The sequence below is a fragment of the Manacus candei genome, unplaced genomic scaffold, assembly GCF_025592945.1.
Source record: "Manacus candei isolate 608988 ecotype Guabito, Panama unplaced genomic scaffold, ASM2559294v1 h1tg000034l, whole genome shotgun sequence".
Classification (NCBI taxonomy): Eukaryota; Metazoa; Chordata; class Aves; order Passeriformes; family Pipridae; genus Manacus; species Manacus candei.
Genome location: NW_026138082.1, coordinates 13,519,473 through 13,535,015, shown reverse-complemented (window position 1 = coordinate 13,535,015; position 15,543 = coordinate 13,519,473). Strand labels below are relative to the sequence as shown.

General features: G+C 40.1%; 1 protein-coding gene across 3 annotated transcripts in view; it reads right to left on the bottom strand.

The window, feature by feature from the left end:
- CDK19 (cyclin dependent kinase 19) overlaps positions 1 to 15,543 on the bottom strand; it is a 126,240-nt gene that overhangs the window by 11,089 nt on the left and 99,608 nt on the right. For all 3 annotated transcript variants that reach the window (XM_051792186.1, XM_051792189.1, XM_051792188.1), the window contains 5 exons: positions 8,498 to 8,641; positions 8,158 to 8,227; positions 6,867 to 6,939; positions 2,742 to 2,839; positions 1,204 to 1,282 (listed from right to left, as the gene is read on the bottom strand). In XM_051792186.1, the coding sequence (XP_051648146.1) occupies positions 1,204 to 1,282; positions 2,742 to 2,839; positions 6,867 to 6,939; positions 8,158 to 8,227; positions 8,498 to 8,641 (464 nt within the window). The remainder of the gene's footprint in view (positions 1 to 1,203; positions 1,283 to 2,741; positions 2,840 to 6,866; positions 6,940 to 8,157; positions 8,228 to 8,497; positions 8,642 to 15,543) is intronic.

Genomic DNA, 15,543 nt, shown 5'->3' with positions numbered 1-15,543 from the left:
TTGAAAGTAAAAAACCAGAGTCATCTTAATTCATAAGGTTTCTTCTTGTTTGTGAAGCTGTGAGAGCTGAAGCAGAACTCGTAACTACATTACAATCAAATCACTATTATGACTTTCATTTTATTTTTGTTTAAGGGTCTGTTTCCTCTTTTTGAAAAAACTATCTGGACACAACAATCATGGATGTTACCACTTGCTCTCAGTACAGAAGAACTGCAATATCAGTTCTGAACACAAAACTTGCTCTCTGAAATGTATTTTTAAACTCAGCTTGTTTGTCACATTATGCAGAAAAACGAAAACAGAAGATGCACGTAGTCCAACGGTTTCTCCAAAAGATAACAGTCCTTCTCACATAGTCCTCGGATAATTACAGTTCAAGACTGTTCTCTTCACATTTTGTTAGCTATTACTGTTGGTGCCTCACTGTACACTGTTAAGTGAAAATAACAAGCTGTTTTTTACACCATAGCACTACTGTCCAGCCTTTACAGCATGATGGGACAATCCCTGTGGTCATGTAGCACAGCTGAGCTACACACACCAAGCAGATCAGATTATGTTGCAAACACACCAAAGTTTACTATGCACACAAACAAGTTCTCGCCCATGTCTATGGGGCTATGAGAAAAAGAATACTCAGAGCAGATTGTCACTACTTGAACAGTTCACAGTCCTTACTACTCCTGTGTTTGAAAGCCCTTAAAACATGATCAGGAAACTGTGTGCAGATGGATGAAATGTTCTGATGTAGTGCCAGAAGCAGGCTGCCACTATTTATTTGAGACCCCAACAGCCATCTCCATTCAAATGGCTGGATGTATGCCAGTCATACAATGAAAATGCCATTCTCTTCATGTGCTCACAATGTATTTTCATCATGCAATGCTGGAGGAAGCAGCAAGGTCCTCTTGGAATGACAGCAGCTGAAAGCAGGCTGTTGCTGACACAACAGCCCATAAAGCTCATTTCCTCACAGGTCAGGGCAAACCACACTGGTAATACCACCTGAGACACCCCAAAGTCATCTGATACTTTTCATATTTCTGAGAAGCAGTTTTAAGAGAGCTGAGCATTACCTCAGAAAAATATTTTTTGTTAACTCTTCGTGTTTCATTAGTTTTCATTTGGTAGCACCATGATGCTTTCTTATTGCATATTTAAAAGTGGGGGTTTTTTAAAGAAAAAAGGATTTTATTATACCTTATCCCCTTTCTCTTCAGGTTCATCTTCATTGAGGAATTCTCTTTTAGGATATGGAATCTGACAGCCAGCAAACACACTGAAACACAGTAAACAGTAAACACTCCACAAATATATACATATGGCATACATTTACTTAACACCATGTTAAAAACAAGTGCATATAACGTAACTTAATTTCTTGTATTTCATATGTTCTGTTTCCAAAAGTGAGTGGCAGTGTGAGCACTCAAGATAGGTGCTGATCATAACGTCAGATCTCTTTGCTGTTGGCACTAGGCTGTCATTTAGAAATCATGGCATGGTTGAACATGCCTGAATGCCAGAACGACCACTTGTTGATCCAGATGATAAAATGAACAAACACAGTGCCAGAGGTTCCACAACACCCAGTTAGAACATGCATGGCTCACTGAATAAAGGGCCTGATCCAAAGAGTATTAGTGTCTTATGAGCCTGCCTTGGCTTACAGCAGGCTTAAATATATTTGCCAATCACAACTGCATAGTTACTTTCAATAAGTTTCCCAGGTCTTGCTGAGGGAAAAAAAGATAGTTTTCAAGTTCCACTCGCCAATGGAATTTGGAACATTCCTTAATGCTTATGGCAGACACTTTATCACAATGTTATCCTGTAATCCATGAGGAGCTATAGCTCTACCTAGGATAGCATCAGATAAAGGTTAAACAGAAAATTACTGGTAGATCTTGCTCAGTATCAATTTCTTAGATTTCTGCATCAATGTTCAGAATACAATCAACGTGACACGATTTTTAAAAGTGTGTAAACAAGAAAAAGAAATTTAAAAATGCCCAACTAGTCTCAACTAGATTCCTTTTGCACTCCAGTGACTGCTCCCTCCTTTTAGTGTTGCCTGCTGGCTGAGGAAACAATGAAAGCAAAGGTGGAAGTCTCCCTGCATCCAGTTCCCACAGAACATAATGCTATGCACCACCATGCTTCTAAACACTGGGAAGAGAAACTGTAAGTCTGCCAGTTGGAAATGAATATATAATTTGAACTTTTCGCGACAATAAAATACAGAGAGAGAAATTCTGTACTCTCAAGCCTTTTGAACAAGGGATTTGTGGCATTTTAGGCAGTCATTTTTCTCTTCACTCTTCTCATACTGTTACCCTGTGCAAGAGGGCATAGGAAAGGGCTGTAGGTCAGAGAACTGTCCTAATCTTAGGGAGGGGCACAATCAAACCAGGCAATGGAAGACAGGGCTCTGTGAGGCTGCATAAGGCAGAACAGAAGAGGGAATAGATTAATTCTCTAAATACTGCAATAATATTGTCCCTCTAGCTTTGGTAATATGCTCAGAATTACACCACTAGTGTGGTACTGGGTTATTTTTCATGACCATTTAGTTCTGGTGCCAATAGATACAGACTATTAGTGTAGTTTCTGCTGAGCATGTCTGAGCTACTACTTCTCGTGGACACAGACAGATATCTGAATGTTTCAGATGTCATGTAATTTCAGGGATGAGCATACAGCAGAAAGAAGATGTGCACAGACAAGGGAATACATACTCTGATGTAGGCAGAGGATCCTCTTGAAAGTAGGGGTCCTGCAAAGCCTGCTCTGAGGTAATTCTCTTTGTAGGGTCCATAGTAAGAAGCTTCTGAAGCTGTAAAGCATAACATTAAAAAAAACAAAAAGTTCATCAAACTACTATTTTTCAAACTATAACTTTTATGTCTTGGATTGTGGATTACTAAATTCTTTCTGGCTTGTCCAGACAAGCATAAGTTAGCATTGCTTGTCCAGTGAAGTTCCTGAGAACTACAATGCACATCCATCAAAGTACTGTGAAGTACAAAGGCTGTGAAGTACTTCTCGTGGAAGAAATAGTTAGGTGTATTAGGCAATATTAATTGCTAAGGCTAAACCACTTTGCTAAAGTAACACTAAATTCAGCTATTACAGGTTCATAAAGCATAATTTATAAATAATGTCTTTTTGTTGCGGCACATGTATAGCTTTTATACTGTTCTGTACAGCTAACACAAAATGAAGTGTCAGAACAGACTGAACATAACCAGGACTCTTCATATCGCTTTAGGGACGGAAACAATAAATCTTCATTTCTTACACTGGCAACATTCCAGAGACAGAGCACTCTGATACTCATGCAGCTCCTCAAACCTACTCTAATTGGTACTGAAATGAGAAAGAGGGGGAGTAGACCCTTCCTAGTAACCTTTCTTCCTTGCTAGGAGGAAAATAAGCCTAAATCTATTAGCCAGAATGCTTTTGACTGCAGCAGGCTATAAAAGAGGATTACAATACATTAGTAGTATAAACAGCAATTATAGGCATATCATACCATTTTAAAGAGTGAGTTATTTATCACATTCTGATAAACTCACAGTAGGAAATTTGGGTGCTCAAATTACATTATACAGTATCCTGCTCTCATGCAATCCTCTCTTAATTCAAGCCAGTAGTAAAAATAAAATTTCTTCTGCAAAGGATATCTTAGCTCAAACTGTCTTTCGGTCCTCCAACAAAAACTGCCTGAATATTCAGCAAAAGAATGTGGTTTTGGCATGGGTATTTGGGGCTTTTTCTTCCAATAAATTAAAAATCTGATATACAATTCTATATTCTATATATTTGCTACAATAAGCAGCCTCAGTAAGACTACCCATCCTCCTCAAGAAAGATGATTCCTTGTATTTCCTTTCTGAATAGTTATAGTTAATTCTAGGCCTGGTAGATAAGGCCTATTAAATTCTTTGTACTTCTGCCACTTTCTTCCCACCTATCCTTATTCACATATTTTATGGGCCATGGACCTCAACAGACTGACAACACAACAAAGAGCTATTTGGGCTGTCTCTCCACCTATCAGTTCATTTGCAACCAGTTCCTGAAATTAATTCTGCTGCTTGCCTAGAGATACACCTCAAGATAGTCCTGCACTGCACACACCTGGAGAGCTCACCTGAGACCATTTATTTTTTATTATTATTACTGTATTTTTGTGTGGTCAGATAACTCTTAACCCTATGTTTCCCATGCATCTTAACAAATCGAACTTCTAATGTGCTATTGTCTCTGACCTCACACAATATATACCACAATTTGGGGACTCCAGTATCTTTACTTCAAATCACCACCTCTCCCTACATGCAAATTTTTTGTCAGTTATAGCAGCTTCTGACGCATTTCTTCTCCCCAGTTCCTTCACAGTGACTGGAGGACAAACACGCACATTATGTACAAGGCCACTCCTGGTCTTTGGCACCAGATGTCATCCTTGACAGAAGAGTAGACGGCATCAGCTCTGCCCCCCGGACTCCTTCCTCAGACCTCCTTGCTGCAGTACTACTCAGGAGAAAGCTCATACAGTTTGCTGCCATATAAACACCATCATCACAAACTGCCTCCAAACATGACCTGTATTCTTTGTCACTCAAAGATAAGACTAATGTACCACAGCAGAAGACCTAAAGATATCTTGGACCTTTTAATGATCTGCTCCTTCCGTCAGCATTCACTCTTCACCCCGAGGATACCATCAGTTTGCTCATTCCAAGTGACACCACACATAACATCACTCCAAGTGAGATAATCTGCCTATCAGTGATGCCACTGGACACGAACTTTCTTTTAGAAGGTCTGGTTACGCGTAGCTTCTGGGAAAATGAATAAAAAATGTCTAGAGGCAATTTGTTTTCAGGGTAGCAGTTGCTAACACAACATAGCAAACCCATGAGACTAGACTTCATCAGAAGTCTTACTTTCAGCAGGTCTCAAAATTGCTCACTCTTGGGCTCCCCTGGCCTGACATGACAGCTATAAATACTATGCTTGTAACTCTTCCAGGACAGCAAGAATAGATGCCTCTTCCTGAATGGAAAACATTCTGCCCTTCATGTAGATATTATCATTCAATGTCAATTAGTAGAATGGCATAATATTCACTTTCTCAAGAGCCACTTGCTATCCTGCACTGGTCTACTCGATGCCATCTGTTCTCCAAGCACCACACTTTCTGTACTCATTAGCACAAGGTCTTTATCAATGACTGTTACAAAGCAGATGCCTTCTGAGGTCACCTTGCAAGATGGAGGTTGCCTCAAAAAATAACCACCTTGGATACGAACAAGGAGTTTTAGGGAGTCTGCTTCAAAATACATTTACCTCCAAGCTCATTAGCAGACATATTTCTTATCTCATGATATGGGAGAGTAATGCACACCTTTCCTTCAAGATCTGCTGTATTTTAGGATCTTTCATGAGATAAGGTAGATACTGAGCCTCTTTGCTGTAGCATGGCTATGGCAATTTTTAGGTGCATGAACCTCCTCAGTACAGCAATGAGGCATGAAGAAGGTTGTTCATATTCCTGGGTATTCTTATGCAGATCTCTGGGAGACTGGCCTATCTGAGATCAGCCTCCATCTCTGTGGCTGATCATTAAAATACCCTTATTCATCCCTGATTATGAACTGTGAGAAAAACCTAACAGAAACTACCTTGATTACCTTGATAAGCCTTCTTCAGGATGCTCAGAAAGAACAGTAAAATATGGTTAGTTTTTTGTTCTTTAGAGATCTTGTTAATATTTCCTACTGGAAAAGCAGCCTACCCACCCAAGATAACTCTCAACTTTGTGTTCACAACCTTGATGAATTAGCTGTGTATGCTGACAGTAACTCATTTGTTTCTCTGCCTTTCTACCAGGTTTTCTGGTGGCTTCCACCTTTTGTAGGAAAACATGGAAGTTCACGTGCTAATAAAATCATCTTTTCAGTTAGACTTATCCTCCAGGTGATTCCAATGCGTACCCAGTAACTTGAGTTCAAGAAGTTTTAATTCACTTTTATTCAAGTCTCACACTTCTTATGGGAATGCTTCCCTTCCACCCACTTGGGATTAACCTACTCTGTTTCCACAGCTATTTGTGTCATCATCCAGCAGCTACTAACAAGTCAAAGAGCAAATCTTCGCCAGGACCTAGAGAGATGACTGCTATGCTGAATCTGTAAGTGAAAATAGATCACTGGAACTCAAGCTGCACTAAGCCTTATTGCAGAGGCTCCCTGTTCACAGTACTAGCAAAGTCACTTTGAACTTAATTCCTAAATTTAGACAGCACTAATTCATCACAGAGGCATCCAGGAATGATCCACTGGCCTACAGTGGATGACTCAACTAGGTAACCAGTATATATATGTTTAGGGATTTTGTTTGGAATTGCACACAGAACAGTGGTAGACTATTGTCAGAGGGAAGAAAAAGAAAAACAAATTACTACAGAAAATAAATTTCTCCTTTCCTCTTCCCTTTCTTCACAAAACTCTTTAGCTTTTGGGAGCTCTCTAGCTCTCTGGGACAACACAGAATCAAGACATATACTATACTCACTCTCCTATTTGCACAACAGACCTAAAGGTAAGGCTGAATATACAAGTGCCTTGCAGATCTTAATTACAGAAACTCTCAGATCTTCACTACCAGCAGTTTAAGCACACCTCAGCATAAATTTATATGAAGAAAACACATCTCAAAAATGGCTAGTTAGTGGTAAATAGCTTTCTTAGATATTGGTGTTCATTAGAGTGAGACAGAAGAACAGACACAGATATTACCATTAGAAATGTATTTCATTCCTGTCATCACAGCAATTTTCAAGTTGCACCTACCAAAAGAAAAACTTTGCTGTCAGGCTTGACTTTGTGTTTCTCCATGTATTTTATGAGGCTACTATTGGCATATCTGAAAAATACAGTTAAAGAAAGATATGTCTGAAATAACTCTGCATTAAAAACATGGAACTCTATCAAAAACATTTACCAAATCACAAAAACATTTACCAGCCCTTAATAAGTAAGCTATAAAAAGAACTACTATCAGAAGACATGTGAGATATTTATCTAGCAGTTGCACATATAAAGTGTGCTTTTCACCAACAAGAGTGCTATCAACTGTGTAAAGATTATTTCCATGAAACATGCAACTTTTATAGTATATGGATAAACTGTTGATATGGACATATGACAGGGAGACATAACTTGAAGTTTATATCCTAGTTTTCTAAAGCAACTCTACTGTAGAAAGTGTTCAGCCCCTTGTAAGAGCTCAACATCTAAGCTATTAAGTTGTTTCCAGTTACAATTTGGCAGAGCAGTTAAGGTTACCAGTATGGCTTCCCAATCCCAACCTGCAGCAAATCATATAGTTCTTCCAGCTTCCAAGCTCAAAGATGTCTCAAATATTTATTACCTGTGCCTTGCCTTTCATTTACAGCTCCAGAGGTTATCTATAGCCATTTTCAAAAGAAAGAAGCTTCATGCACAGATAAGCTTCATGTCTTGTCTAAAAGAGAGTGTAATGAACCCATGGCAGAGCTGGAAACAGAATCCAAAACTTCTGAATCCATGTCCTCTGCCTTACAACAGTCTGTTTGGCTCCTTACAAGTTCTGATCTATCACCACCACTTGACTAATTTAGCCAAAGCACCAGAAAACAGTAAAAGTGGAAAATTCTCAGACCCCAGACAGGCTTTGAATCACAACCTCTTAAATATGTTACCTTCCATAGAAATTTCTGTCCACTCTACTGCTGTCTCTGCATATCTGCTTGTCAAAAGTACCAGTACTTCCCTATTCCTTCTCACACAAAATGAGTGAAGTTATCTTGAACATGGAACGTAAGTGCGTTAAGCAAGCTCATTTGTCTGTGCCTGCCATAGATTAAATGACATTTATGACAACACCCTTCTAGAGAAATGGGGAGGCCACTTAGTTGATGTTTTTAACAAGCAGCTGTGGAAAAGAACAGCATTCAAGCAAACCAGCTAGTTCAAACAGGACAGCTGTCATAGTGTTAGAACCCAAATGCTCCAACATCCCCTCCCCAAAAAGTCAGAGCATAGGAGGTGATTTCTGCCTCTGCTACATTCAGTGAACTGCTGTTGCATTATCATTACTTACGTTGTTCTCCTAAAATCTTTCTGAAGAGTTGGATATTCTGGCATCTTTCTTATGTCTTCCCAGTCTTTATCTTTGGTAGGGAGGGGAAAAAAAAAGCATTTACAATTCTGAATGTGTAGGTTAAGTAATACATGAGAAGAAATAACTACAGCAGTTGTTTGACTTCCTGTTTGTTGGCCAGTGCTATTGTTCCATAATTGTCAGCATTTCCAAATCCATCAAATTGTCAGATTCTTTGTACCTATACAAACAACTACTCATTTCCTTTAGAAAAAAAAAAACAAACCCAAAAAACCAACTCAGTGGTGTTACATCTGATGCTTTAATGAAAATAAATTACCTGCAGGGAATCCCATTACACTGAAAATGCGGTCTAGCTGATCGTGATGAAAAGGATTACTTGTTTTGATGTCCTCCTGGCGACAGTGAAATATAGGTTCTGAAGTCAACAGTTCAGCAAATATGCAGCCAATTGCCCAAATATCTACGAAAAAAGGAGGATAATTCATGCAAATTTACTGTACTCAATCTCTCTGGTTTTTGTTTCTGCTCAAGTTCTCACCCTTCACAGTAAAATTATATACAGTACTTTAAAAATAATGCATTAGTATAATACATTAAAAAAAGGGTAAAATTTGGAGGGGTTTTTTTTCAACCAAAATTAGAGTTTCCAAATCCAAGTCACTCAATGGCAGTCCAGCACTTCATGTATTCACAGTTATGGCAGAAACCAACACAATATTTGCTGATAACAGTGCTTAAAGGGCATTCAACTGACCATCAAAATCAAATTATAAATACCCCATAAAGATATATGGTAGAACTATTATTTCAATGTATTTCAGAACAATTTCAAACAGATAACTGATAACCAAATAGACACTAAGAAGGAAAACACTAATGAGTCATATGTTTAACCAAATGGTGCAAGCCAGTCACAAAGGAGAAACAAGATCCTAATTTTAATCAAGAGTAGAATAGTGATACCAAACTTCAAAAAAAAGAACACTGCAACAATATTTTAATTCCTTCATCTACATCTCACGCACATAAAAGAAAACAAAAGCATAGTATTTAACAGTTGGACTTGATGACCTCAGAGGTCTTTTCCAACTTTAATGATTCTGTGATTCTATATGCTGATGTTTTACTGAAACAACAAAAAACACTCCCCATATTTCACTGATATGCTTTTTAGATTAAATCTATTGTGGACAAGAACATTAATTTACAAGAGAATAATTTTCTAGATTACATGTATTCATTTTAGTTACTGCTAATCACCACCCATCTTAGCGTTCCGTGTGACTCAAATGCTTTATTATGCATCTTAAAATGAAAGTGTGAATTTGTCAGTGAGAAGAACGTGGTTACTGTCCTAAAAAAAAAAAAATTTGCTACACCAACAAATATGTGTCTGGGATATAACTTTGGAAAAAGGTGTTGAGATCAGATGAGTAATGAGCATAGATTGCTGAATACAAGACTGTGGAGACTTATGTAGTCATTGAGGTTAAATTAGATGACCCTGAGACATTTTTTTGATTTTTTCAAATTTAATGGCACAAATTAAAAAAATAATAACTTTAATGTACAGGTTTAAGAGATAAAAATTATTTAACTGGAGTTTGGTTTATTGGATTTAGACTAAAGAAAACACCAAGAGAGGTCTCTTGTTTGTTGCAACTAATCTGAGATTCAAAATCCTATTTGTTGTCAATAGTGGTCTTTGGCCTATGCTGCCTGAGACACAGAGTGCCCTGAAGAAAAAGCACTGCTCTCTTTATGCAGGTAATGAAGAAATAAGCCATCACACTTTGCCAAAACAGGTCAGTTCCATTTCCATCATGTTACAGGTGTGGAGCTTGGGGTGTCCTAACATATAACCCTTTCTTCCTACTTCCTTTACAGGAAAGTCTGATGACATTTCACTCAGACTTTACAGTTCTGACAGGGTATAACTTGTTCTGTGCATTACATCACATTCTTGAGGTTTTATCTTCCTTTCATTTTTCTATTAGCCTTATCTGCATGAAAACAGTATCTTTAGCTGTTGAGATTTTATCTGCTCAAGCAGCTAATGCAGCATATTAATCACAATTGCTGCCTCGGTAGTAGGCATAAATTATCTACTCCAGAATGAAAATTACTTATTATTTGAAGAATAGAATCTTCAATTAACAGTATCTATTTGTTCATTTTCAGACTAAAGAGAAAATCCTCCCAGAAATGGCTTATCTAGAGGCGAAAGGAATTGCAGCTCTCTTGGTTTTGTTGGCTTTCTGCAGTGCTCATCATCCATCACATAGTAAGGGAGAGGCTGGACCACTGCTCATTATTCTGTTCATTACTGCTCTACCCAGACTGACCTTTTCCTTTTAAAGAAAAAAAAGTAAAATCTAGTATTCTCATTGACAGCAAAGCTGAACTGGGAAATCTCCCTGATGAGATATAGCAAACTTCAAAACTGTTTCTCCTTCATCATCTGAACTGTGCGAGAGCAGAGCCACCATGGAAACACATTCCCACTTCCTGACCCAGCGATTACTACAGAGAGTACATTTTAAACCCTTTGAGAATTCAGAAAGGCAAACATTGTACCAACTGGATGTTATATCTGACCAAACACTGGTAACTCCCAAGCTGGTGTTATAATTTTCTGTGGGATGGCATTATTGGGAAACCATTCTCACAGTTAATAATTTTCTGCTAAGTTTGGCAAATCCCCCTTTTTTTAAACATTCATAATTCACAGTAATAATTTACCACACATGGCATTTTTTCTAGCAGGAATGCCTCATTAAATTCTGCCAAGTTTACAAGCTTCATAAATGCAAGCAGTCTTAATAGGTATTTATCTTCTACATTGTTCATATTAGTCAAGCAAATACAAACTTCACCTCTAACTATGGAAAAAATTTCCTACCCAGTGCCATTTCACGTTTTCAACTTGTCGGCCCTAAAATAAAGTTTAATTATTATTACATGTATTCCAAATCTATTCCAAGTAAGAAGTACTACCCCTCAGAAGAGAGCATGGACAGGGCAAAACTTAAATCACACAAATAGTATTTTTCAAGTACAGAGTATTATTAGTTTAATGCACATCATCTGCTTCTAGCACAAGAGGAACTTCTCATATTGTTGTATAACAATTTCATTATAAATAAAACTTCTTTTAAAAATCAAGTACCAAAATAAGTGGCAAAAATGATCCAATAATTGGTTCACTGCTCTGCCCTCTACTAATGACCCAGAGGGTGAGTTGTCTCATTGCTCCCAAGTCAAAACTAAAACTATAGACAGTATCCATTTGTTATGTCCCAGACCCACCAAAAACTGGGACATACAGGTCCTACAAAGTTGCAATGGGTACTAAGTGGTTTTCCATCTGATGTCTTGGGAGGATCCTAATAAATTTAGCAGAGTAACACAATCATTCCTAGAAGGATGGTTCTGTTTCCTTCAGTCTCTTCTACTATCATCAGACTTCGGGACTAATCTGTGGTAAAAGGTTTTCACTGCTTTTTGAGATGTGTTGTCTTGTTGGGGTTCACCCCTCCAAGACTTCCCACTTTCCCCAAGTTTACACTGAACCTGAGTGCAAGCCAGTTTTGCTCCCTGGGTCTGGGAAGAGGGGTGGGAGTGACTTCTAACCAAACAGCTTGCTCAGGTTCTATTCAGTCCTACTCTCCAGCAAAATATCTTTCCATTGTAACAATACTTTTCAGGTACTGTATAATTTTATAAAAAGAACAGAAATAGCCTTTCAGAGGTGGTCACTTGTGGTTAGGAAACAGACTTTCCATATATATACCTGCATGCAGAGATTATTAGAATATTTGTATGGTTGTCTACGTCCCAGTTTTAAAACCTGTGACTCTAATAGCTTTATAGGTCACCTGAAAAAATCCTCCACGTCCCACTCTACGTTAGCACAGCAGCCAAGAAGCAAGCACAAGATGATGGTGACACAGCTGTTTTAATGATAGGGATGATTAAGCCAACAAATGCCCATGTATTCTTTCACTTCTGTGGCCCAATAATCTCATTTCTGTATTTGTTCCAGTATCTTGGAAACATTCTTTAAGAATACTATGACCATTTAAGACAATAAGACAATTTACTGAGCAATAGCCCTGACTCTCAAAATGAAACATCTTTTCCCATGCATATTAGCCAAAATGTTTCACTGAACACAACACAGAATTCAAGATTAAATATGTTATGATTGTTAAATATATGCAAGAAATAAAATATATAAACAAGCTCTTGGTCTCATATAATTCTTTAATTAAATTCTGTTAAAGAAAGTGAGTAAACACTTGGAAAGCATGTATTTAGCTGAAATCAATCTGAGGAATTCATCATTAGTGAGGTTTGGTTTAGTAGCATCAGCACTCAAACAAACTGCCTTTTTTTTTGTTTTGTTTTGAACACCAAGTCTAGGCTCTAGGACACATCCAAACGCTGGTGAAAGAAGTGAAGAGCAGAGGGACAGCAGAATAGAGTTTCTCTATACCCACCAAGGGCTAATGCAATAACCAAGGTACCCAAAAGCTAATTAGCAAGGCTTTAGCCCAAACAAAGCTGTCCAGGTCACCTATAAGAGCTACAGCATTTATGTAAGATTCACCAAAACTTTCAAATCAATGTAAGGGCAAAAAATGAACCAACAGACTGGAAATCTGAAAGGGGGCTGTGCAGGCAAATGTGTCTAATTTTTTCAAATAACCATCAATTGGTGTAATGATGTGCTGGTTTAAAAGTTAACCAGCAGGGGGAATGAACCCAACTCAAAGGAGAGATTATAAGTCAGAATAACAATTTATTAAAATAATACAGTAAGTACAATAATACAAACAAACAATTGGTCTCAACCCACAAAACCCAAATGTATAACCCAGTACCCTGGGGCCTGAACAAAGTGGTGTTCCTTGGGCCCTGTTTGAGTCCAAAGTAAAGGGAGAGGGGAAGAACCTGCTGGTGGGAGAGCTGCTGCAGTCTGGCCAGAACTGGTGATCGCAGTCCAGTGGTGGTCTAAGTCTGGTTGAGAGCGATGAGATGCAGCCGTCCTCTGGATCCCACGAGTGGGTTGAAAAATGTTCCAAAACTCCAAGATTATATATCCTCCAGTTCAGGCAGGAATGCTTGGTACTCTCCTCAGGGCGGGGAGTTCACAAAGGGTGTGAGGACAGAAACATCCTCCTATCTCACAGGCCTCTTAACACCTAGTTTATAGCCTGAGGAGTCAGGCTCTATGGGCAGAAGGTGCGAATAGTCTATTGACAACAATAGTCTAGTTTCTGGGAAATGACATGGAAGGCTATAGAATACAGTTTTGGGTTACACCCACCATGTTCTATGGGCAGAGGGTGCGAATAGTCTATTGACAACAATAGTCTAGTTTCTGGGAAATGACATGGAAGGCTATAGAATACAGTTTTGGGTTACACCCACCATGATGAACTGATCTCAGCTGTCCTAACTAGGACATTATCCACCCCTTATTCTATGCCATCCATGTCATGCCCAAATTAACCCCCTTTAAAAACTATATCCCTTTAAAACTATATACATCTATCTATCTATCTATCTATCTATATATATACAATGAAACATTACAGACCATTCTCACTCAAAATTAGGTCCCCTTGTGGTACACAACGTGTCTCCCCATCTTTTTGCATTACCCACCACGTGGAACCAGGTCCCTGAGCAAAAACAATCCCTCGGATGGGTTTGCCTTTGCTTGAGGTGGGACTAATCCAAACAGTCTTCCCTAACATTCCTCTCATATGTACCACGGGGACTTTATCTCCATCTACAGTATGCAAAAGTTCTGATTGGGCAGGGCCAGCTCGATTGATGGAACCTCTGGTGTTGACCAACCAGGTGGCCTTTGCTAAATGCAGCTCCCAGTGTTTGAGAGTCTCCCCACACAGTGCCTTCAGAGTGGCTTTCAGCAGTCCGTTGCACCGCTCAACTTTTCCAGCAGCTGGTGCATGGTAGGGGATATGATACACCCACTCAATGCCGTGCTCTTTGGCCCAGGTGTCTACGAGGCCATTCTTGAAATGGGTCCCATTATCAGACTCAATTCTCTCCGGGGTGCCGTGTCGCCACAGGACTTGTTTTTCAAGGCCCAGGATGGTATTCCGGGCAGTGGCATGAGGCACGGGGTATGTCTCCAACCATCCAGTGCTTCCTTCTACCATGGTCAGTACGTAGTGCTTGCCTTGGCGGGTTTTTGGGGAGCGTGATGTAGTCAACTTGCCAGGCTTCCCCATACCTGTACTTTGACCACCGTCCACCATACCATAGAGGCTTCACCCGCTTGGCCTGCTTGATGGCAGCACATGTCTCACAGTCATGGATGACCTGTGAGACAATGTCCTTGGTTAAGTCCACCCCTCGGTCACGAGCCCATCTGTATGTTGCATCTCTCCCCTGGTGACCGGAGGCGTCATGGGCCCATCGAGCCAGAAATAATTCTCCTTTGTGCTGCCAATCCAGATCTACCTGAGAGACTTTAATCCTGGCAGCTCGGTCCGCCTGCTCGTTGTTATGATGCTCCTCATTAGCCCGTTTCTTGCCTACATGAGCGTCTACGTGACGGACCTTCACACTCAGCTTCTCTACCCGGCCAGCGATGTCCTGCCACATCTCCGCCGCCCAGATGGGTTTCCCTTGGCGCTGCCAGTTGGCCTTTTTCCATCGCTCCAGCCATCCCCACAGAGCATTGGCCACCATCCATGAGTCAGTGTAGAGATAGAGTCTTGGCCACTTCTCTCGTTCAGCTATATCCAAAGCCAACTGAACGGCTTTAAGCTCTGCAAACTGACTTGACCCACCTTGTCCTTCAGTCGCTTCTGCAACTCGCCGTGTGGGACTCCACACAGCTGCCTTCCATTTTCGGTTTGTCCCTACAATGCGGCAGGAGCCATCCGTGAAGAGCACATATCGCCTTTCATCTGCGGGTAGCTTGTCATATGGTGGGGCCTCCTCAGCCCGTGTCACCTTCTCCTCCTCTTCTTCAGAGGATAGTCCGAAACTCTCACCTTCGGGCCAATTGGTGATAATTTCCAGAATCCCAGGGCGATTAGGATTCCCTATCCGGGTTCGCTGCGTGATCAGAGCCATCCACTTACTCCATGTGGCATCGGTGGCATGATGTGTGGAAGGAACTCTTCCCTTGAACATCCAGCCCAGCACTGGTAGTCGGGGTGCCAGGAGGAGCTGCGCTTCGGTGCCGATTACTTCTGAGGCAGCTCGAACTCCTTCATAGGCAGCCAGGATCTCTTTCTCAGTTGGTGTATAGCTGGCTTCAGATCCTTTGTATCCCCGACTCCAGAATCCCAGCGGTCGTCCTCGGGTCTCCCCAGG